This window comes from Acartia tonsa, chromosome 3 (genome assembly GCF_053477335.1).
Source record: "Acartia tonsa isolate MP-2025a chromosome 3, ASM5347733v1, whole genome shotgun sequence".
NCBI classification, from domain to species: Eukaryota; Metazoa; Arthropoda; class Copepoda; order Calanoida; family Acartiidae; genus Acartia; species Acartia tonsa.
In genome coordinates, this window is record NC_137262.1 from 2,706,789 (window position 1) to 2,730,823 (window position 24,035).

A 24,035-nucleotide genomic window follows, 5' to 3' on the forward strand; every position below is an offset into this window, starting at 1 on the left:
ATATAAAATTTAAATTTCCCGTCGTTTGAAGAAAACAACAATAACGGTCAGACTGCCTTTTTGTAGTTTTTTTTGGCTATTTTCATATTTTTACATTTCCCCCATATCTTTGATGTTTATGGTCCGATTTCCAAATTTTTTTCAGTTAAAGATATCAAAATTAAATTCCCCGTCGTTTGAAGAAAACACCAATGACGGTCAGTCCCATCCACGAACTTTTGTGCTTCGCTACTTATGGATGTTGTCAGCCTTGTTTAAATAAAAAAAACATCGAAGCGAAATTACGGAAGGAACTTTTACATACGCATACATATGTCAAGAGATACATAATGATAACAAGAATGATATTTTTACATAGACAGTATGAAAAGGAAAGTATTTATAATAATCAATGTTTGACTCATATTATCAACCCATTAATTATACTTCCTTTTATTTTTATGTCATCTGACTTAATTTTTTATGTGATGTCCTGTCCTATTATGATGGTTTTTGGAATAGTGATTCCTAAAACAATTTGGTAAATATCTCTTTAAAGTATTTATTGGCTTTTTAATCGAAAGCAGTGGGGCTATAAAAACTAGCTTAAATACATCACAAGATTTAAATCTGATAATATAATGGCCTCAAACCATCACAGAACCAATGTGAAGCTTACTTACAATAGAGAACCCAATCAGTTCAGTAGTAATTGAGATCTTTAGCTTCAGACAAAACCCTTATTACTTTATATGATAGGATGGTGTAGAGTAGCTGCGACATTGCAAAGTTTCGGACATGTGGGTTTTCAGGTCAACCAATATTTGCCAACACAGTTTTCTTCTTCTTGCCAATTTATTTGCATATGCAATCAGGTTTATTGAGGGATAAGACAATGGACGATAAATTGATCCAAATGTTTATGAAGATTATCTCTTCTGTAGAATTGTATTGGTGGAAACGTTTGTATACCAATCAGAATAACCCAAAGTATTAAGTTTTTATAAAACTTTGGGTACGATTATAATTTATATTCCAATGTCCCCTCCCTCCCTGATATGCAATGCAGAGAATAATACTAATAAGAATGGACACAACATTTAATTTTCTTTTGTTTGAAAAAACCTTTATAACTACGTTGCAGAGGGGGGGGGGGTATTAAAATATTTGGGAAAACCCCCTTTCGTGACATCGCCTCTTAAGGAGCGTTTCGTCGTATTTTTTTACAGTAGCTTTTGATAGGTTATTTTAGGTTAGGTTAGGTTATTTTAGGTTATGTGATTGCCCTGCCGGGTTAAACAATTGGCCCCGCAGGGCTAGAGCCCCTTGCAAAGGCTAGAAATAGGAGAAAAGCTACTGTGAAAATACGATGAAACGCCCTTCAGAGGCGCTGTCACGAAATGGATTATATCCAAATATCTTTTTAAAATTTTATTTTCCCAGAAAATCTAAACATAATTTGTCCAGTGGATGAACAATGTTAGTTTACTACAAGGTTTAATAGTTTTGAAGTACTTATCCACCTCCTTTTTAAAAGCGAAGCTTTTCTATAATTAGGGTCGGTCCGTCCGTGCGGCCGTCCATAACGGATAGCTTTTTTCATTGATTTAGGCATGTTAGAATTGTCCAAACGATTTCAAATTATGCATGGTGATTCCTTTAGTAGTTAGGTACGATTTAGAAAGCGTAGCAACTCTATAATCATTACCAAAATGTCCGTACGTCCATTTTAAACATGTTGATTTTTTTTACTTTTTTAACATCAAATTTTTATGTAAACTAATCATCTGATTGATCTCATTTTTGGAATATTGATTCCTGGGACAACAAAGTATAATGTAATAAGCGAAGAAACTCTATAATCAAGTCCTAAAATTAAAAATGTAAATATGTCCATAAACATTATCCTGAATCAGGCAGTTTTTTTCAACAAATTTACTTAAAATTTTGCTTTGACCCTTATACATTTATATTATGATTATTCAGTTCTGACACTATACAAGTGTTTATGTTCGTTTGTCCTACCGTTTCAGTGCTTCGCTTTTATGGATGTTGTCATCCTTGTTATATATTAGATCCATTGTGACAAGAAACGACGCGACGGAATGTCAATAGTGAGAATCACGAACGAAGATAAGTGTTCCTAATGGTATTTTCTTATGTCAGGCTTATGTAAGCTTTTAGTTAAGTATCCCTATGAAGTTTCTAAGTTATTGTTAAGTATTCCTAAATGTAGTAATGTTAAGTAAGACTTAGGGAAGCTTTAAGGTACCTTATGAAGTTTACTAGGGGTTCCTATTTTGTTCTTAGTTACATTAAGTTAGGTCAAGAAAAATCAGGTTTGATACACGAGTACCTTTTTGGTTATGTCTTAAAACAGCCAATTGTTTTTCTAACTAAAGATTTTTAAAAAATATTTCTATCTTTTTTAAGTTTTTGAGCACGGTTCCTTGTAAATTCTGCCACATACATCCTATCTGTGTTATACATAATAGCAATTAACCATCTAAGGCCTCTTTAAAGATATTTTTTTATTTTCATAATTATAAAGAATGGTTACTTCAAAATATTTTTTATAGGGTAATTTTTTTAGTAGAAAATATGATAAATTAACCTCCCAAATATATATAAAAAACACAAATCATATTCAAATATTGGAAATGGGCAGGTGTGCTAAACATTTGCAAATCATTTTTTTTTCGTTAAAATGAATGAACAACAAAATAGATGTAATTATTTGATTCTACATTTAAAGAGCTATAATTCAAATTTTATTACAATGAGTACACTTTTAGTTATTTATAATGTTTCTTTTTTTTCTATTTATGTAGACGAAAAAAAATTTACTGTAATTAAGACTTATCTTTCATATTTTTTAATTTTATTTTTTAATTATTTAATAAGGGTTACATAAAATTACTTAGGTATACTTAACATATAAAAGGTATCTTATCTAGTTAAGTCAGGTAGAAAGCAAGTACAAATTCTCATTCAATCCAGGGAGGGAGGGGTCATTGGGCTTTCTAAAATATTACATTAGTCCCCAAATTTGTATTATAACGTTTTCTTATTCAATAGCTTAATAACTTTTGGGACTTTTTTTCGAAATTTAATTGGTATGTTCATTAATCTTAATATCCAGCCGTTTCAACCACTAATTGTACAGTACAAGGACGTCCAAGCCTTTTTTATATGGGGGGGAGGTAGATCAAAATTCAAAAATTTTGCCTAGGCATCCCAAAATTCAATTTGGGCGGGGTATCAATTTATCTACTATTGTCTTATCCCTTTAGATCCCTGATTTCATCTACATTTAACTGATTGATATATTCATTTGTGTTCCTTCATATGCGCTAAAATCCGTATACTAAAGTAGCAGGATGTTTGTTTGTCTGTGTGTCTGTCTGTGTGTCTGTACCAAAGGATCTCGCTAAACGCTGAACCGATCGAGTTCTCCTTAATATGTAGATTCTAATGGTTTCTGGGAAGGTTTATGACTATTTTGGGAGAGGGTACAACCAACCTCCCAAGAGAAATGACAAAAAATCAAAATATTTAAAATATATGGGAGACTTCATTGTAACATAAAGAGAATTATCGTAAAATAAAGAAGTAATGTAGAGACTTTAACAAATAAAAACATCTAAAGTGCCACTAGAGGCCTCTAGGGGCGTAGCTGCTATTTTAGAAATAAAGTAAAAGTGAAGGTAAATACAATGGTCATAAAAAAAGAGATATAATCAAGGATGTTTAAAATATCTTGCTAGCTTCTGGAATGAATAGGTTTCTTTTCATGGAAGCTTCTTATATGCCATTAGTTATATTTAAAAAAAAGGAAACTTATTCTTGCTTTAAAAAACTTTTAAAGATACTAAAAACTGTTTTCATGCGTAGTTCTTAGTCCAGTCCTACACACACAGACAGACATACACCATATCTTTTGGCTACCCCTCTAAAGATATTAGATTTATATGAATTGCTTCAAAATGTTTTGTACAGGATGATTTTTAAAAGCGAGGCTTTTCTATAATTAGGGTCGGTCCGTCCAAGATAGATAGCTTTTATTCGTTAATTTAGGCATGTTAGAATTGTCCTATTGATTTCAAACTTTGCATGATGATTCCTGTAGTAGTTAGGTACGATTTAGAAAGCATAGCAACTCTATAATCATCACCAGAATGTCCGTACGTCCATTTTAAACATGTTGATTTTTCTACTTTTTTAACAACAATTTTTTATGTGATCTAATTATCCCTTTGATCTGCTTTTTGGTATATTGATTCCTGGGACAACAAAGAACAATATTATAAGCAAAGCAACTCTCTCAGGTCCTTAAAATGTAAGTATGTCCATAAACATTATTCTGTATCAAGCAGTTTTTCAACAAATTTACTTACAATTTTGCTTCGACTCGTATACATTTATATTCTGATTATTCAGTTCTGACACTATACAAGTGTTAATGTTTGTGATTTTTTCAAATTAATTTCGTTATTGGTATAAGCTGGTAATAAATAGCCCATTGTCCCCTCTTTCTCTATTAAAATAAAACATGTGATGTTTTATTAGCAATTTTCTTAGCACAGTAAAAAATGTTTTCAGTGTTCTCTTTTCCCTAAATCAACACTTCATAATAGATAGGCGAAGCATTGCCGTAAAAAAATGTAATCAAAAATAAGTCATTTAAAGCTGTCATTCAAGATTTGAAGAAATAAAGGAACACCAATAAAGAAATTATCAAGTAAGAATTATTAAAAGGTATAATCTAGATACATACTCCCAAATTCAGCCAATAGGAATACAGGGGAGGATCAATCTACCATATATTGGTTAGAAAGTAAACAAAATTTGGTTAGAAAGAGCAATTATCCTTTGATATCATTTGCAAAATGAATCATCTATAAATAGTCTTTCATAGGATAAGCCTTTGCTTTGGTCATATGGTTAAAAAATTTCTTCCCTCGCATGATTTAAAGCATATATGACATAACATATATAAGAAGTCATCTTTAAATAGTTAACTTTCTTGGGATAAAGTTACCTCTTTGGATATTTCTTATTAAGTTTCACAACTTATTGGGCCCGATTTACCATCTAGATCTACTATATCTATTGGTTCAATATACTATACTTTTGTACTTTCTTGGTGGTAGAATATTTTTTTAAAGGTTATTATTTAAAACAGCTAACTGTTCTTTTAGCTAAAAAATCATAAAAATTATATAGCTTTCATTAGTTTTTAAGTAGTTTCTATTCAAGTCCTGTCTGTGTTATACTTAATAGCTACAACCCCTCTAAGCTTTAAAGTTGTTAGATTTATAAAGAAAGGTTAAAAAAACGTTTTGTAGAGAGTGATTTCTTAGCTTGGTAAAGGCACCATGTAAAATATAGGTAAAATACATGACATATAATCAAATATTAGAAATAGGCAAGTGTTGAACCTATGATACTTTTTTGTTAAAATGTATGAACATCTATATAGATGTTAAAATTAAAATCTACAAAGAGCCACATGTTAACAAATTTTATATGTTTATTACAAAGAGTAGCTTTTAGTTCTATATGATCTATCCTTATAGTTTGTTTTTCTATTATAGTAAAATTAAAAATAATCCACACAAAGTTTTGTTGAAAAAACATCAAATTGTCATCCTAAGAAAGAATTTTATTTCTTATTATTTTTAAAATTAGTTAAGGTACCTTTTTTTGATAAGATACCCTAGGATTTTTGATGGAGAAGTGGATCAAAAGGGATGATTCATATAAGGTAGGGGCATCGAAAATAGGGAGGGGATTAAGCTACCTTTACATAAATAGTTAGGGATTCCTAAACCTTTCTTTGCAAAGAAAGCAGGTAGAAATTAATAGGGAAGGGTGGTAGTGGGGGGGGGGGGGGGGGTTGATAAAGGTTACTTTCAAATTTATGTAAGCTTTTTTAGTACAACTTTAAGGTAGGCTTACATTAAAGTTAGCGATGCCTAAGGGTTCTTAATTCAAAAGAAAGCAGGTAGAGGTGGGAAGAGCTTTGACATCCAATGAATAGATATACAGGGTGTGGCACCTAAATCCGGACAAATTCTAATTTTTAAACAAATGAACATAAAATCGTCAATTTTAAAGATTTTATTGAATTTTAAAAACTGGGAAGCAAAATAGGTATATGACTAGTAGATTATTCAACAAAATCGCCGCCGGCCTCAATCACCGCCTCTACCGGCCTCCTCAACCGCCGGCAGGTCCAGGTCAAAATGTACCTGTCCAAGCTGGCGTAGTTCTCATTGATAGTGGCAATGAGGGAGGTCTTTGTGGTATGGGCACGTCTATTGGTGCATGCTTCAAAGTAGCCCCAGGCCAAAAAGTCCATTGAATTAAGATCGGGCTGCTTGGAGGCCACATTTCCTTAGGAACATGAGTAACCGCCAAATTGACAAAATCCATGTTTTTGCTCTCATTTGGGCTAGGATTTAGCTACAGTGGACTTTAAGTACTCAAAATGCGTGTCTCAATGAGCTTAAGACACACAAAAAAATTTTGGGTCAAATTTCCAACTCCTTCCCTGTCGGGCCCTACTGTTTGTGATTTCTTAAGGCTCAAAATCTTGAAAAATCGACCTTATTTCGGCTAGTATTGAGCTAAAATGGATTTAAACACGGCAAAATGTGTGTCTCAATCAATGACCTTTTAGCACAAAAAAATCTTTGGACGAAGATGGATGTGTAAACCGAGCTGGCCGTGCACATGTTCAACAAGGCAGATTCCAAATGCGCCCGGTGGTTTAATGCGCAAAATCACAAAACGTAGGGTCCGACAGGGAAGGAGTTGGAATTTCAAACCCAAATTTTGTGAGTGTCTTAGGCTCCCTAAGCTTTCTATAGTGGGGTCAAACGTCCTGATTGGTCAAGTAGTTTTGACGCTATGGCCGTTTAAAAAATGTCCGGATTTATGTGCCGCACCCTGTATAAGATCTAGATGGTCTATCTGGCACCAAATTCTGACATACATATAGAGGTGTAAGACAAACCCTTTTGTTTATTTGTAACTGTATAAGTTTCATTTTGATAATTTCAGCAACAAAATGTTTAGATGATATAAATTTCTGAAATGCTTTTGATTATTTAGACGTATTTGTTTAAATTCAATAATTTGGGCAACAAAATTTTTAGATGATATATTTTTTCCTGATTCTTTAGCTTCAACCCTTAACAGTCGGGCCCCTTGCCGCACCTTAATCAGTTGGGGGGGGGGGGGGACGTTCAACGCCCCCCCATATTATCTCAGTTCGCATTAGAGCTAGAGGGCTAAATTTTTTTGTACAAGTCCCCTGTGTTATGATGAATTTCCGACCTTAAGTAAGTCAAAGTTAATTTTCGCTTCCTTCACCCTTTTATTTAACAACCTTTGTTTTTAGGTCCTTTTTTTATTTAAAAATTTCAAACGGCTGTAATTTTCTTATTTTTGAAGCTAGAAGAACAATTTTTTTTGCAGAAAATGTTTATCTTTATGTAAATTTTATATTTGAAATGTCAAATTATAAATTTCAGCGGCCGCAGCTGTACTTGGCAGCTGCCAGCCGCCGCAGTCGGCGGTCGGCGGGAAAACGGCGGTGGATCTTTATGAAATTTTAATACTGTATGTAGACATGTAAGAAAAGCTTAAGTTTAAAATTTGAAGTCTCTAAGTCATAAATTGAGGCCACAGGAGCCTTTTAAAGATTTCTGGAGACCTGGAGGATCAGGACCTGCAGTATCATACCTGGAACCTGAAATTGACTTGAACACCTGTATTTCATATAAGGATGTACTACTAGAGGATATTTTAGTATTTTGGCAAGATAAAATACTTTGTTTAAGTCAAAAAAATATTTTTGCTCTTTACCTGGATGACCCTGCCAGGTTTGCTGGCATCCTGTGCCCGCCAGGATGGAGATATTCAAAAAATTCCAACTCTCAGTTATGTGTCATACCCAAACTTAAAAAGTCACGCAGTTTGGGCTCTTTATCTTTCACACACAGAAAATGAGATAGAAAAAACCGGATGGGGGGTGTTCAATGCCCCCCCCCCCCCCCAACCGTTAAGGGTTAAATACTCTAGGAAGTAGTCCTATAGCCAAAAACCTACTAAAAAGCACTCCAATTACCATGGATGTTTCCCTTAGAGCAATAAGAAATTAACCCTTACAGATTGGGGGGGCTAAATTAGCCGCCCCCCTCTAGTTTTTTCAATGTCACTTGCCTTCATTACATCATGACTTTTTAAGTTTAGTAATTATACATTTTTATATAAGCCGGTGCTTTTATTAAGTAGTAGATGTAAAATTTTTCATAGAATTCAGTTATGCAATTTTTAAAATAATTAAGTTTGTTTTTTTAAAATTAAGTTGATCTTAAGGTACCAAAACGCAACAAAAAAAAGGAAGAAAATGGGCATTATGAACAAAAATAGTAAGATCTTTAATTTGACACCTTACTTTTTGAATTTTGTCAGGTAATTATTGAAAAAATTTATTTTTTTAAACCCACCAGAATAAAAACTTTGAACTTAATTTTATCATTACACAGGTATAAAAAATATGGGTTCATATATACCTTTAGAATCAGAAAAATATTACGAATCCATTATAAGCAAAATTGAAAAAAAGTAAAAAAATAAAAAATGGCCTAATATATTATTTTGTACAAGCAACACTTTCTTCATCCCCTCTTTACCCCCTCTTTACCCCCTTTCCATTTTTATTCTCAAAATAAGAAATAAGATGGTTGCCTGTATAATATAACATAATATTTTTATATAATTCCTTTTATTGTAGTTTATATACTGTAGTGTAAACTTTTTATTTCAATTTTGCTTAGAATGGATTTGTAATATTTTTCTCATTCTAACAGTATATATAACGCCTATTTCTTATGCCTGGGTAATGATAAAATTAAGTTCAAAGTTTTTATTCTTGTGGGTTTAAAAAATCGATTTTTTCAATAATTACCTGACAGAATTTAAAAAGTAAGGTGTCAAATTAAAGATTTTACCATTTTTGTTCATAATGGCCATTTTCTTTCTTTTTTTTGTTGCATTTTAGTACCTTAAAATTGACTTAATTTTTTTTTAAAAAACTTACATTACTTTTAAAATTAGAGGTCTACAAAAAAAACGATTGCATATCTGAATTCTATGGAAAAATTTACATCTACTACTTACTAAAAGCACCGGCTAGCTATAAAAATAAAAGTAAATACACCTTCTTTGGTGCCACCTAACCAACTTTGACCGAACGCCATGACCGACACAGACTAGATATCCTTATAAGATCAACTCTTGCCGACATATAATTACTAAACTTAAAAAGTCATGAAGTCACAACTCTCTATCTTACCTACAAAAAAATGACATTGAAAAAAATAGAGGGGGGGGGTCAATATGACCCCCCCCTGATCTGTAAGGGTTAATAGATAATTATACTTCTTAATATGAGAGTGTTGACAAAAAGTTACTGCTGTATATCTTGAATAGGAGATGAGATAATCATATTCTCTACATTTTTGTCTTTGAAGGACAAACTGACCGATAGACAAACATTTGGATCTAAAGAGTAGCTTCACTTCTAAAAATTATTTACCCCTTCATCAAATGTTGGTAAAGATTTTATTGTGAGGGTAATAAAAAAAAATGTTTTTTTAAAGCATTTTTAGGAAGATAAACAACCATCCCTCCCCCCCCCCCTTCCCCACATATTTTGACGTCCTCACTTTTGTACAAAAATCTGCACAATTTTTAACCAATAATATGGCCGAATTATTGCTACATTGTTTTCCTATTTGCTGCATTAGAAAATGTGTATCTAAATGTCCTATATCTATTCAATTAAGGCAGGTTCCTAAAATCTAAAATTTTAAAAATAACAATACTAATAAGATTGGGAACATAAATGTAATTACATAACAAATTTAATTGAGAGAATGCAACTTTGTACTTCTCTTTTTAAAAGCGAAGCTTTTCTATAATAAGGGTAAGTCCGTCCATCTGTATCTGATAGCTCATATTATTAATTTAGGCATATAAGAATTATCCTATCAATTTCAAATAATGTTTCCTGTAATAGTTAGATACGATTTAGCAACTCTATAATCGTTATTCAAATGCCCACATGTTCATTTTAAACATACTGATTTTTTAAACTTTTTTTATAAAAACTTTAATTATTTAGTTATCCTATTCATCTTGATCTTATATTTGAAATAATGATTCCTAAAAAATGTGTGTATGTCATTATCCTGCATTTAATCAATTTTACATTATAATTGTTTACAAATTTAGAGCTTCGCTTTTATTGATGTTGTCATTCTTGTTTAGCAACTCTCTAATAAGAAAGGAAAAATGCAAAGAGTACATCCAATAGACAAATTCATGCAAATAGATTGTTAATTTTTTTCTGTTGTAGTAAAGTTAAATTTAATCTACAATATGTTTTGTTAAAAAAATGTATCAAATTGTCTAGCTAAGAAAGAATTTCATTCATTATTATTTAAATAAAATAAGGAAAGCCTTATTTTTTCTTAGGGTATCCTATCTTCTACAGAAAAGATAGGAAGAGTTTTTATAAATCAGCTAAACAAATGTTATCTTTAAAGTATTGAAAACAAGATTAAGAGAGAAAAGAAATAAAATGCTATCTTTAAAGTAGCAAAAACTAGATTAAGATTAATGGGAAAAAAGGAAAAAAAACGTAAGATACAAATGTACAGCCTCAATCATGATAACTTTTAAACCCAAAATGAAGAACACTAAGGGGGGGGAGGTGGGGGGAGGATTGGCCTAGTGAGTGTTAACACATAATTAAGGTACACTTATTGGGGGGAATCGGTTGAAAAGGGTAGATATAAACAATTGGGGGGAAAAGAGAAGCAGTAAGTAAAGTAAAAGAGAGAGGGGAAAAATACATTGGTGGTGCAGCCTTATAATGTCATGAGGAAAACTAATAAGAGTTAAGACAACATCTTTTCCAATATCATTTTTAAGCATATTTTCATTTAATGTTGAAATTAAAATGAAGATAAAAGATAAAATAAATTGTTTTCAAATCAATCAGAACCTTTTCTATTAAAAGCAATTGAACCAAAATGGCTTTCTCAAATATCAAATTTCCCATAAATGTTTCAGATGGACAGACATAAATTTATATTATATAGTAACTTTGCTAATAAAAATCTTTTAAATCCACGATATTAGTAGAAAAAGGTTTAAAATATTTTTTTAACAATTTAATATCAAAATTTTATAACAAAAGTTAATTAATCTTCTTTAAATTCTTTTAGTTTGGAAAGAGGTGCAACAACAATATGGTTTAGCACAGCAAAAATGGCCAGGCCTACTGATTTTGTCCATTCTTAAATTCCCTTGATTCCCCTCTTTTACTTTTTTCTCTTTGCCTTTATGAACTTTTAATCATACAAAGAGTTCATTTCTACAATTCTATTCTTACAAATAATGCAAAGAGAACTGTAATTTATTTATGAAATACTTTTTTTTAAATCCACGTTATTTTCATAAACAAATACATAAAGGATAAGTTAAGAAAGATTTTAAAATATTCCTATTTTTTATTGCAAGTTGATGTAATAAGGAAGGTTTAGTACAGGCTTATGTACACTTGTTTATGAGAGGTTTATGTAAGGCTAAAGTATGCCTATCAAAATCTTTACTTAAGCTTGACATTACTAAATTTAAGGGTAGCCTATCTCCCCCAAACTAAAGTAAAGCTTAAGATACCCTTATTTTTAAAGGGTTCCTAATAAACCGTTTGTGATTAGCTCTAATGATTGGCCAGGCGTGCAAAAAAAACTGTGTTTCAACGTTGTCACGTAAAAAATAAATCCACAAAAAACTGGGTTGCTAAACTTATTGAAAAACATTGTGTAATGTAGAAAAATATAAAAAAATGGCTACGTCCCTATAAAAGGCCTCAAGGTGCACTTAAGAAAGGGAAGGGGGGGGGGCGACCCTTCACTTTAATTTTATTTTTTCATAAGAAAAAAGCTTTGGTACAGGGATTCATTTTTTTTCAACGGCCAATGCCTCTTGAGAGGATCGATTCCCCCCTCTCCCCCCCCCAAACCTTCGCAGGACCTATGAGAAGCTTCACTGTTAAGGATGAATGTTTTCACTAAAAAAGTTATTTTAATTTGTAGGAGTTTTGTATGGACGCTTGTGAAAATTAAAAGCATCAAATGATGTACAAATGAATTGTAGTTATTCGCAATTAATTTTATTGCTTGTGTTAATATGTAGATTCAACTTTATTCAACTTCCTTATTAGCTTACTAGCGGCTTCGCCCCTAGCCTCTAGGGGCTTTGCCCCAAGAGGGCAAAGAAAATTTTTTTTGGTGGGAGGAAATTTTTTTTTTGGGGGGGGGGTAGTCGACCCTACTATTTTAATTTTAGTTTTAAAAAGAAAATTTTTTTTTTTTGGGGGGTATTTTTCATTTTTTTGGGGGGTTGGGGGTGTTCCACCCCCCAAGAAAATAGTTATAAACCTTCCCGGGACCTATGAGAAGCTACCCTGTTAAGGAGAACCCGATCGGTTCAGCAGTTAGCGAGATCCTTTGGTACAGACACACAGACAAACAAACATCCTGTTACTTTAGTATAAGGATTATAAATTTAGTTCCTATCCTACAGGAATAATCATACACATTTTTAAATCAATAGGACAGTTATAAAATGCCAGTATTAATGACAAGAGCTCCAATGATTGAAATAAGCGGAAACAATCAAGAATTTGTCATGAAATATGTCATAAGGAGCTGGAAGTTTATTTTTTAGTCATCTGTATCATATATGCATATATTGTATAGCAAAGCTTTTCTTTTTTGTATCCGTCTGTATAACAACTCTTAAGCATGTTACTTCATTTTTGACTCCTATAATAGGATCTCTGTTAAGATGTGGTAATTCTACAATCTTTATTTTAAACATATTTTTTGCTTGATTCAGAATTAATGTAAAATGTTAAAATATTGTATTACCAGGATGGCTTGATAGCTTGTTATGTTATGCAGATTTGCAATATTCTGTTTTTAAAGGCAGCAATTAAAAAGCAACCTTCCTCCGTTTCAAATTATTGTGTTTATTTAGCCATGCTTTCATGCAAGATGTCATTCTTGTATTGTGCATGTATGAAAATTGCACTGAAAAGTTATGCATATTTTGTGCAAAACATATCTACAGTTTTCCCGTAAATTTTGCCAGTTCTTTCTGCATTTTTTTATTCAAATATAAAGTTTTCTTTATATAAAAGTAGCAGGATGTCTGTCTCTCTGAGCATGTATGAAGCAAAAAATCTTAGAAACCGCGCTGAGCCGATAAGGTTCTCCTTTTCAGTGAAGATTCTCATACATTAAAAATAATAATAATAAAATTTTTGTGGATGGTAAACTGCCATACCAAGAGAAATTTTGTAAATATAAATTGTGGATGTATATCAATTCATCGTCCATTGTCTTATCCCTTTAGGTCCCTGACAGTACACATTAAATTTAATTTAAATTATAAGAGCCTTTCATACTTATGTACAGTAGACACAAAAAATAAGTTATTTTGCCTTCCACTCTTCGACTAATCAAAAAATTATCATAATTTTGGTAAAAATTTAGTTATTTTTACTTTTGCTAAAGCAAATTTAATATTCATTTAATAAAAAATATGAGGGTCTCCCTCAAAGTATATAAAAACAAACACCCCCGGGCCCCGCCCTAGTTTAAAATAAATTGAAAATAATGAGGAGGGGTAGTTTTTTTTACCCAAGGTCAGGCTAGGTAAGATTAGTGGGTAGTACCCCCCTGCAGGGTAAAAGTCCCACGTAAGGGTAATGAAAGGAATCTTACCCCCCCATATATTCAATTAATTTTAAAAATAGGGGTGTGGGTGGGCATTCAAATCTCTTAGAGAGAAAACTCCTTTTTAACAAAAAATGTTATGTGTTAAAAAATCATTAATTTTTATGCATGTTAATTTTACTTCCTCTAATCAGAGGTTGATTCTTAAAAACTTTTTGGCTCACTGCCTCACTAAAATTAGTGAGGCTCGCTAAATATTTTTGTAAAAAAATTCTCCAAAATCGCATTAAAAATCTACAAAAATTAAACAAAATCTTATGTTAATAACCTATTTATGTTTTTATTTAATTTTTGTAAATTTTTTATGCGATTTTGGAGGATTTTTCACAACAAAGTAAGCCAAAAAGTTTTTTTAAGAATCCACCTCAGCATAATAATATATAATCCCACTTCCAATAAGGAACAAATTTGCCATCCGACTTGATCTAGTGAACATGAACAACATGCAATTTGGTTGCTGTCAGTACTCTTCCATAATAATTACATTTACACCACACTTGATAATACAATATTTAACAAAGATGAAACATCCATAAAAAGCGAAGCATAATAAATCATTAAAATGACAAACGGACACAGTGAGTTGTAGAGCATATGTTTAATTGTCATAGCAAAGGAAATAAATACAGAGAGAATATGCGAGCAAATAATGAAAACTTTTAAAGAAAGCTTTATTACTTCTATTAACTCAATCAAGATGCTTTAAATTTGATGAACTTTCATTTCATAAAATTTGAATAATCTATAATACAAAGTAGAATGATGTCTGTCCGTCTGTCTGTCAGTCCGTCCCTTAAGATCTTGGTAACCACTAAACCGATTGTATTCTACTCTTCAGAGAATGTACCTACTAGTCCTGCGGTGGATTTAGGCTATTTTCTTGGGAGGTAAAACACCGCTGACCCCCCTACCAAAAAAATTTCCCCAAAAATTTCTAACGAAATTTTGCTAATTCGTCATCTATTTAAGAAAATTTGCGATCCATTTGCAATTTTTTCATCTGGGATTGGCGATTCATTTTCAAAATTTTCGGCTGGGTAGGTAACACAAGATGTAATGATTCCCATACTCACATCATTTTTTTTTTAAATTTCATCTTGGGGCAAAGCCGCTAGAGGCTAGGGGCGAAGCCGCTAGTTACGTTTTATAGTAGTAACAAAGTCTGGACTAGGATTTAAAATGTAAATTTCAATTTTTAGGAATGTGGGGCCAACCTGTACCTATCTTAACCTAACCAAGACAAAGCCACAAATTGATTTCTCTTTTTTTAACACCCATAAACCTTGTCTTTCATTTTTAAAAAAGTAAAATATGTTTGTGTGTGTGTGTGTTGGAGGGGGAGGGGGGATTGATAGTTGTATAGAGGTTTATGCTTGAAAGAATGGTTAATTTAAGCCTTTTGTCTTCAAATCTAAAATTTTTATACATAAATTGTAATATTAATTACATATACCTAATATTTATAATTACAAAAAAAGTTTTGATAAAATGATGTCCAATACCACGTTAACTTAAATTAAATGGATTTTTTGTTGTTAACATTATAGAATTTCTTTATTCTAAAACGCCTCCTCCACAAATAAACTTATAGAAATTAAATATCGACAAAAAATGAAGTGACTTTTAATCAAGTTAGCAAACACTTAAAAAATATTAATTTATTCATTTGAGTTTCTGAATTTACAGGGAAACATATTCTCTACATTTTTATATTTAACTTTATATTTTATGGCTTTCAACAATATATCATAGCCACAGTCGAGAACATGAAAAGCACTGCATTTAAAAGTATCGATTTATATTTATGAACAAGGATGACAACATCCATAAAAGCGAAGCTCTGAAACGGTAGGACAAACGGACATTAACACTTGTATAATGTAAGAACTGAATAATCAGAATGCGAATGTATAAGAGTCAAAGCAAAATTGTAAGTAAATTTGTTGAAAATAATAATGATTATGGACATACTTACATTTTTAGGACTTGATTATAGAGTTGCTTCGCTTATAATATTGTACTTTGTTGTCCCAGGAATCAGTATACCAAAAATCAGACCAATCAGATAATTAGGTCACATACAAATTTGTTGTTAAAAATGTAAAAAAAAACAACATGTTTAAAATGGATGTACGGACATTCTGGTAATGATTATAGAGTTGCTACGCTTTCTAACTCGTACCTAACTATTACAGGAATCACCATGCAAAAATTTAAATCGATAGGACAATTCTAACATGCCTAAATGAATGAAAAAAGCTATTTAAAAAAGTAAAAAAATCAACATGTTTAAAATGGACGTACGGACATTTTGGTAATGATTATAGAGTTGCTACGCTTTCTAAATCGTACCTAACTACTAAAGAAATCACCATGCAAAATTTGAAATCAATAGGACAATTCTAACATGTCTAAATTAACGAAAAAAGCTATCCGTGACGGATGGACGGACGGACGTACGGACGGACGGACGGATCGACCCTAATTATAGAAAAGCTTCACTTTTAAAAATTATGTAATATTGGTTTTCAACAGCAAAGCTTTTCAAAGTTATAGAGCATGTGTCAAATATGATTGAATACATAGATTTTTTTTTATTTAATGTATGCTGTTATTGCTATTTTAATATCAAAAGAGGATTCCTAAAACAATGAGGTATAATGACTCTTCAGATTTAAGAACTGACAATTATAAATTGATTTCATTATTTTGGTTGGTGATTTAGAGGACTATTCGGTATATCACCTTGATGATAAAAATTAAAAAAGGTTATTTGATCATTCATGAAGTATTGCTATTGTGGTGTCCTTTATATAGTTTGTTTAGCTATGCTTTTGTGAATGTTGTCTTTCTTAAAAATTAGTTAACACTTAGTGGCCTCAAAAGCAAATAATGTACCCAGTTGTGACTCAAATTTCATATATTCTTTCAGTTGTTTTTGGGACTGGAAGAAACTTACTGTAAAGTTTTAAAAAGTAGGAATGTGTTGAGGATTTTTTCTTTGTTCCTAAGGCTCTCATAAAAGTTTTAAATTTTTCAGAAGAGCTTGATATTGTAAAATTTTTTTTTTATAATAAAAATAAATATTCAGCATAGCCTATGATCAAATAAAACTATGATTTTCAGATAAAAAATGAGAAAGAAAAAGAATTGGCATGTGGATTTTCACTTTTTCTTCAGGTTGTAAATTTTTTTCTTTAAACTAAATATTTACAGTCCTGAGGTACATATCAATTTCAATACAGCAATAGAGAAACTTACATTACTTAGTTTTAAAATTTTAATCATTATAAAAGGATGGCTGTTGTCATAGCAGCATTCAGTGTAACAATTTATCATGGAATCAACTGCACTGAAAAGTACCTGTCCAAGCCTAGAACCACTAAACTTACCAATGAACCAATTGACAAGTTTCCAGGACTAAGATTATCTCTGTGCAAAGAATTAAAATTCTACGTGGAATAATTGCAATAATAAATACAGCATTCTTAGATATCCTTATACTAAAGTCACAGGATGTTTGTCTGTTTGTTTGTCTGTGTGTTTGTCTGTGTGTCTGTACCAAAGGATCTCGCTAACCGCTGAACTGATCGGGTTCTTCTTAACAAGGTAGTTTCTCATAGGTCTCGGGAAGGTTTATAACTATTTTGGGGGAGGGTACCACCACCCTCCCAAGAGAAATCGCCCCTAGAAATTTTTATTTTACGTTTTTGATTTTAGAAAGAGAGTTCAATGCAAACATAGGGGGCGTGGCTGCTAGTTTGACTATAAAGCTATAAACAAATTGCTTAGTTGTAATTAATCATTTTAATATAAAGTTATGTTTTTCCAATATCTGAAATAACTTTCAAAGTATTATTATTCGCAACATTTAAATCCAAGCAGTTACCACCTAAAACATGTGGCAGATCTGGATGTGTCCCTAATAGAATAATTGGAAATGAGTCAAACAATTACTTGGAGATTGCCAAAACACAGAACAGATATATTGTACCAAAGAGAATAATCATGGGACTCTATGAATGGAACTTTGAAGAAAATAAATGGCAAAAGATTTTTTCAACTTCAACAAAGAATGTATCAGAAATATTTTATGAGAAAATTTTCCCCATGAATGACCAAGATGCTCTATACTGTATTACCCTGAAAAAAGAACTTGCAAGAATGAAAACTGTATTGAAATTGATTCCACTAAAAAATAATAAATTTATTCCTGGTGGCGATTCAAATATTTATCAGGTTTATTCCTACTTCGGACAGTATAACTTGCACCAATCAACTAGTGGATATATACCATTTGGCTTCACTGAATCTAATTCTGATGTGAAAATTCAAGTTTCTAGTACTAAACTCAAGTCATCCCCTGAAGTACCTTGCAATGATGATATTAACTATTACTATGATGATTGTTTACTAAGAGCTCAATTGGAAGGTTTCACATGTATACCAGCAATGTTTGGTAAATATAAATGATATTTATTACCAGGGTCATCCAAGGAAGGGGGGTTAAAGGGGTGATTACCCCCCAAAAAATAAAAAAAAAGCCTGGACATCCTTGCCTATATAATGTTTTTTAAATTTTTAATTATTTACCGCCCTCCCCCCCAAAAATTATAAAGCTTCGACATCCTTGTTTATTACATATTACTAAATGAAGTTATTATCCTTTCATTAAATTTTAGATCAATATGATACAAACTTAGATGTTTGTACCAAAAATGAGGAATCTCAGGAAGCATTGAAAAACTACAGTTTCAATTTACAATATTTGAATCATGGTTGCAGCATACCTTGTACACAATACACAATCAAATCTGCAGAGACACAGTACAACTTTCTTGGCTCAGAATTTGTTCATGAAAATACATTAGAAAATAGACATGGATATATAGTGGAGGTCAGAGAAAATATACTGAGCGAAGAGTTGGAGGAATCATATACTATTATATCCCTAATTGCTGAATTGGGTGGATGGTGTGGAATCTGTGTAGGACTATCAATTGTTTCAACCTTAGAATCTATGCTGTCCTCATTACTACCAAATTTAAAGGGAACTGGAAATACAGTTAAAAAAATTGTACTTGTTGCAGTCAAAATTGTCTGTTCTGTTTTTCTTATCTACATAGCTATAATCATGATTCTAAAGTATTTGAAAAAAGAATTGCTAACAAGTGTAGAAATAGAAGGACTAGTGGGTGACTTTAACATAACAGTTTGCTCTTCTACATTCCTTGCTGAAGATGTATATGATAAAGGAACTCCAGGTTTGCAATTTTTTTTATTTTAATTAGCATTTAAACCTTCAACAGCTATAATAACTGTCAAAATTTTAAATAGAATCTGATATGTTCTGGAAGAAGCAACAAAATGCTTCTTTGATTATAACAACTATAGAAGCTCAAACATTATTAGGAGATTCAAAACTCTATAATGGAAGTGAATTGTTAAATCCTAAAAATTCCTTGACAATTCCTAACTACTATGGAACCCAAGTTTACCTTGACACATGCCATACCATGACAAATCCTATTGAAAATATTCAAAAGATTACCATTCATACACTAAGGTAATCTTTATAGAAAATACTTTCTAAAACTAAAAATTGCAACAAAACTCTTATCTTTTTACATGATAGGGAATTGAAGATTTATATTCATCATCCTGGCCAATTTTTAAATGTTTGGATGAATTCTATAAATGTATTCAACACTGTGGGACTAAAAACAACATTCCAACATGGTAAGTGCTAGAAAGTTGAAATTTTAAATATTGAACCCAAAAAAAAACTCTTACATGGAACTTTTGTAAATTTTATAAATCTACTTACAGGCAATGACCAGAACAAACTGAAAATGTATTCTATCACAGCAAAAGCAGATGTTGAGATATACAGGCATCAAGACTTAAATGATGACCAACTCACATTTGATGTATGTGCTATTGACCAATTGGAAAAACTGTATTTAGCCCAAGAATTAGAAATAAAGAACCAAACCAATCTTATTGCGCTATCCAATGCGATATATGAAATTGATTGTAAAGCTCCTGATGACACAATTAAAGTTGATGTCAATCTTATGATGTCAAATAAAAGAGAGTTTTATCATGACAAAAGGTAAGACTTAGCAGATTCACAATAAATTTAAAATTGTAGTAGAAAACAAAAATAATTTTTTTCTTTAAGGGAGACCAAGTTTGAAAAACCTTTGCCAGTGAACATAGTGTTCAAGGAAATCTCTACCAAAATTCAGGAAAGTAAAATATATGTTAAGAATAAAAGGCCTAAACATTACATAGTTTAAATTTTAAAATTCAGAAGCTTATCCAATAGATTCCATGATTGCTGAAATAGGAGGTTGGACTGGAGTAATTTTGGGCAGTAGGTAATTACATTTAATTCATTAGTAAAAAATAACTAAGTTATAAATTAACTTAACAACAATAAATTATGATACCTACAAGAGAAGCTTATATCTATATAATTGAACTTGATATTAAAACTTTTTTAGTGTTTTTGACTGTCATATGATACTCTCATATCTATTTGGCTTTGTCTGTGCAAATTGTCAAGAACTGAAGAAAAAGTTAAAAAATGTACTAAAATGGACTTTGCTGTTGATATGCATTCTATTTATTTTGAGTGCAATAAAGTCATGTTACAAGAAGTATACATCAGGAATAAATTATTTAAACATATTGAATCAAAATAACTACTTCAATTGATAATGAATCTACAAATTAATCTTAAATTAATTTTAATTTTATAATCAAGATTTGACTTTCTTAGGTGTATCTGAATCATCGATTGATAACCATTTATACTTGAATGCTAACCTGTCATTATCTGTCTGTTTTATAATAGATGCCCGTGGGTTAGTATACCTGTATCAATTAAGATATGAATCAAATTGCCTCTAACATGTTTGATTATTTCAGTCTAAGAAATGGAATGGGAAACTTTAAAATCAAGGATTTGGAACTCAATGTATACCATCCATCCTATGGTATTAAAGACTTGACAAAAGAATATGGAATTGATTTTGATTTTATTTTCTATGAAAGTATCACAATGTTGTGCAAGGTATATATAGAAACTAAATTTCCTTTTGCATCAAACTTAAAAATAAGAAATTACTTTTTTAGGAATATAAATTGCCAAAGCTGATGAAGACCCTGACAGTCATTAATACAAAAGAATCTAAGGCCATACCCTACAAATTATATTATCATGAAACTGGAACACTTCTTGCAAATCAAGGATTGCTAATTACCAAAGAACTATATGACTTTTATGGACAACATGTAAATATATTGGTAACCATGGATCTATTGGAGAAAAAGTCTGATAACAAAATTGACAACAGTGTTACCTTTGACAAGTGTGTTCTTTATCATGTAAAGAATGAGGCTCTTGATAAGATTGGTTGCACTCTACCTGTTTTAAGGTAGTTTAATTACAGTTTCTGCTATCTCAATTTCAAAGATTAATCCTTCTCAAATTAAAATTGACTTTTTTTGTTTATTTCAGATCAATAGATGATGGTGATATTTGCAGAACAAATGATGAAATTAAGGCAGCAAAATCTTTGTTATCTAGAACACTAGAGTCACCTTTGGCATTAACAAATTGCAGCCTTCCTGGAAGTAAAATAATTTTCAAAGAAAATCAATACTATACTGAAACTATCAAGTATACTTTTGATTCAAAGCACAAACTCATTTATGACAACCAAACAATCAAGTTTATGTTCCCCCCCATTGTGAAAACAATTACAACCCAGGCAACTTACAGCATCTGGAACATCATCAGTGAAATTGGGGGATGGATCGGACTTTTCATCGGCCTTAGCATTGTTGATGCTTTTGATATCATTGTCAATGGTATCATTGGACTATCTAAGATTTTGATTAGATTTGCCTAAACCTATATTTGTCTTGTTATGACTGATTATAATTTATATTAAACAATACCTTTATAACTCTTAGTATCTAAGATTGTGTTTTGAAATAAATGTAATATTTGTCTATTTGTTCGTGCAAAGCCTTATTCAAAGCCTCAACTGTTAATATTCATATTATAAACATAAGCTTAATTTTAAGATAAAATGATTAGAAATAAAACAGTTTTTTTGTCAGCTTGGTCAACGTTTTACAACTTGTCAAATACAACTTATTAATACAAAAAGGCCCTTACCATTTTGTTTGCTTTAAATTTTCTGGTTCTTTACAATTCTTGTTTTATGCACTCAGCAGGGCAATAAATCACTCTTTATCCTTATTTATAAATATATGTGTATTTTTTTAGCTTAAAGTTTTGTAATAATTACTGTGGTGTAACCACAACCAAATCTAACTCTAAACTGAAGCTCCGAACTCTGGTTATTTTTCCTTGCGATATATTATTTTGTTTTACATACATATGCAGAAAGGTATCCATTGAAACAAGCAAAAAAATTTTACAAAAAAATAGCAAATTTATGTTGCAGAATGAATGTTTAAAAGATAATAGATTTATTACCCTAGATAACCAGCCACAATAAATCTTACAGTGCCCGTGTTTAGTGCCCTAGGAAAACATGGATAAATGTAACAGATTTTAGCCTATCTTTTCTATTGACGTCTTAGTAGAGGGAAAGAAAAAAGGAAAGGGTAATAGGAAAGATATGGGATCTAGGGTATTTTCTGACATCTATAAAATAGGTAGGCCAAAAGCAGTGATATATATCCCCATTTTGCTCGGGCACTATAGATAGATACAATCTTACATCTTAAAATGAAATTTATAGATAAAGATGTGTATTCTTTACATTTACCTCATAATACGAGGCAAGACATCTTAAGACGATAAAATTTCCTTGAGAAAAGCTTGACACAAGTTAAGAAATTATTTGTTCCTAATGGTACAATTAAGTTACTGATCATCTACATTGTCTAAAAAATCTAAAAGGCTAATAATTTATTTGTTGATTTTATTATAACATTGTATAAACGCTTCATCCATCCATTAAGTCTTCTTAGTAAATATAAGATAATACATTCCCTTTCATTACCACCCCCTGTCTTTTTTCTTCCATCCTTGTTGCATTCTTATTTCTCACTCTTTTTAAAAGCAAAGCTTTTCTATAATTAAGGTCGGTCCGTCCGTCTGAGACGGATAGCTTTTTTCGTTAATTTAGGAATGTTAGAATAGTCCTGACGGCTTCAAACTTTGCATGGTGATACTTTTAGCAGTTAGGTACGATTTAGAAAGCGTAGCAACTCTATAATCATTCCCAGAATGTCAGTACGTCCATTTTAAACATGTTTACTTTTTTAACTACAAATTTTTATGTGATCTAATCATTCGATTGATCTGATTTTTGTTATATTGATTCCTGGGACAACAAAGTAAAATGTTATAATGTTATAATTAAGTCCTAAAAATGTAAGTATGTCCATAAACATTATCCTGTATCAAGCAGTTTTATAACATTGTATAAACGCTTCATCCATCCATTTAGTCTTCTTAGTAAATATAACATATAATACATTCCCTTTCATTACCACCCCCTGTCTTTTTTCTTCCATCCTTGTTGCATTCTTATTCTCACTCTTTTTTGTAATAAAGAGGAGGTATGGTTAACTGATATAGACTAATTATCATAGATTCATTATAAACAAATTATGTCCAAAAAATATAGGGGAAGAAACTCACTCAAGAATCAGTCATGTGACTTCATAAAAATGAGGGATTATCCATCTCTTCTTTAGGTTTTTTTTCCAACTTCTCCTATCATCTCTCTCATTTTTATAACGTCACGTGGCTGATTCTTGCGTGAGTTTCTTCCCCTACCAAAAAAGTTTATTCAAAAACTGCAAACATTAAACTTAAATGAAAAATGAAAGTAATATATTTGATTTTTTTGGTATTTTCAGCTAATGTATTTCAGAAGCTTTCCTTTAGTCTCATGAAGGGTTTTTGGAAAGAATAGCTTAGAGCAATCTTTAAAGTTCCAAAACATCTAAAATCTAAAGTTTTACATCTAAATGTTACAGATTAGAGGAAATGATGCTATTTTCTAAACAAAAGTAACGACCCCCTCCAGCATCTAGGGGCTTTGTATTTGAAAGGAAAAATAGCCAAACACCCTACCAATACTTGATTCTAACAATTAAGTTGCCTTAAACCAT

General features: G+C 31.3%; 1 protein-coding gene across 1 annotated transcript in view; it reads right to left on the minus strand.

Moving 5' to 3' along the window:
• LOC145312953 (uncharacterized) overlaps positions 1-22,223 on the minus strand; it is a 44,754-nt gene extending 22,531 nt beyond the window's left edge. Inside the window, exon 1 of the mRNA XM_080152164.1 lies at positions 22,060-22,223. Within this exon, the coding sequence (XP_080008290.1) occupies positions 22,060-22,062 (3 nt within the window). The 5' untranslated portion in view covers positions 22,063-22,223. The remainder of the gene's footprint in view (positions 1-22,059) is intronic.
• Between the last annotated feature and the right edge of the window lie 1,812 nt (positions 22,224-24,035).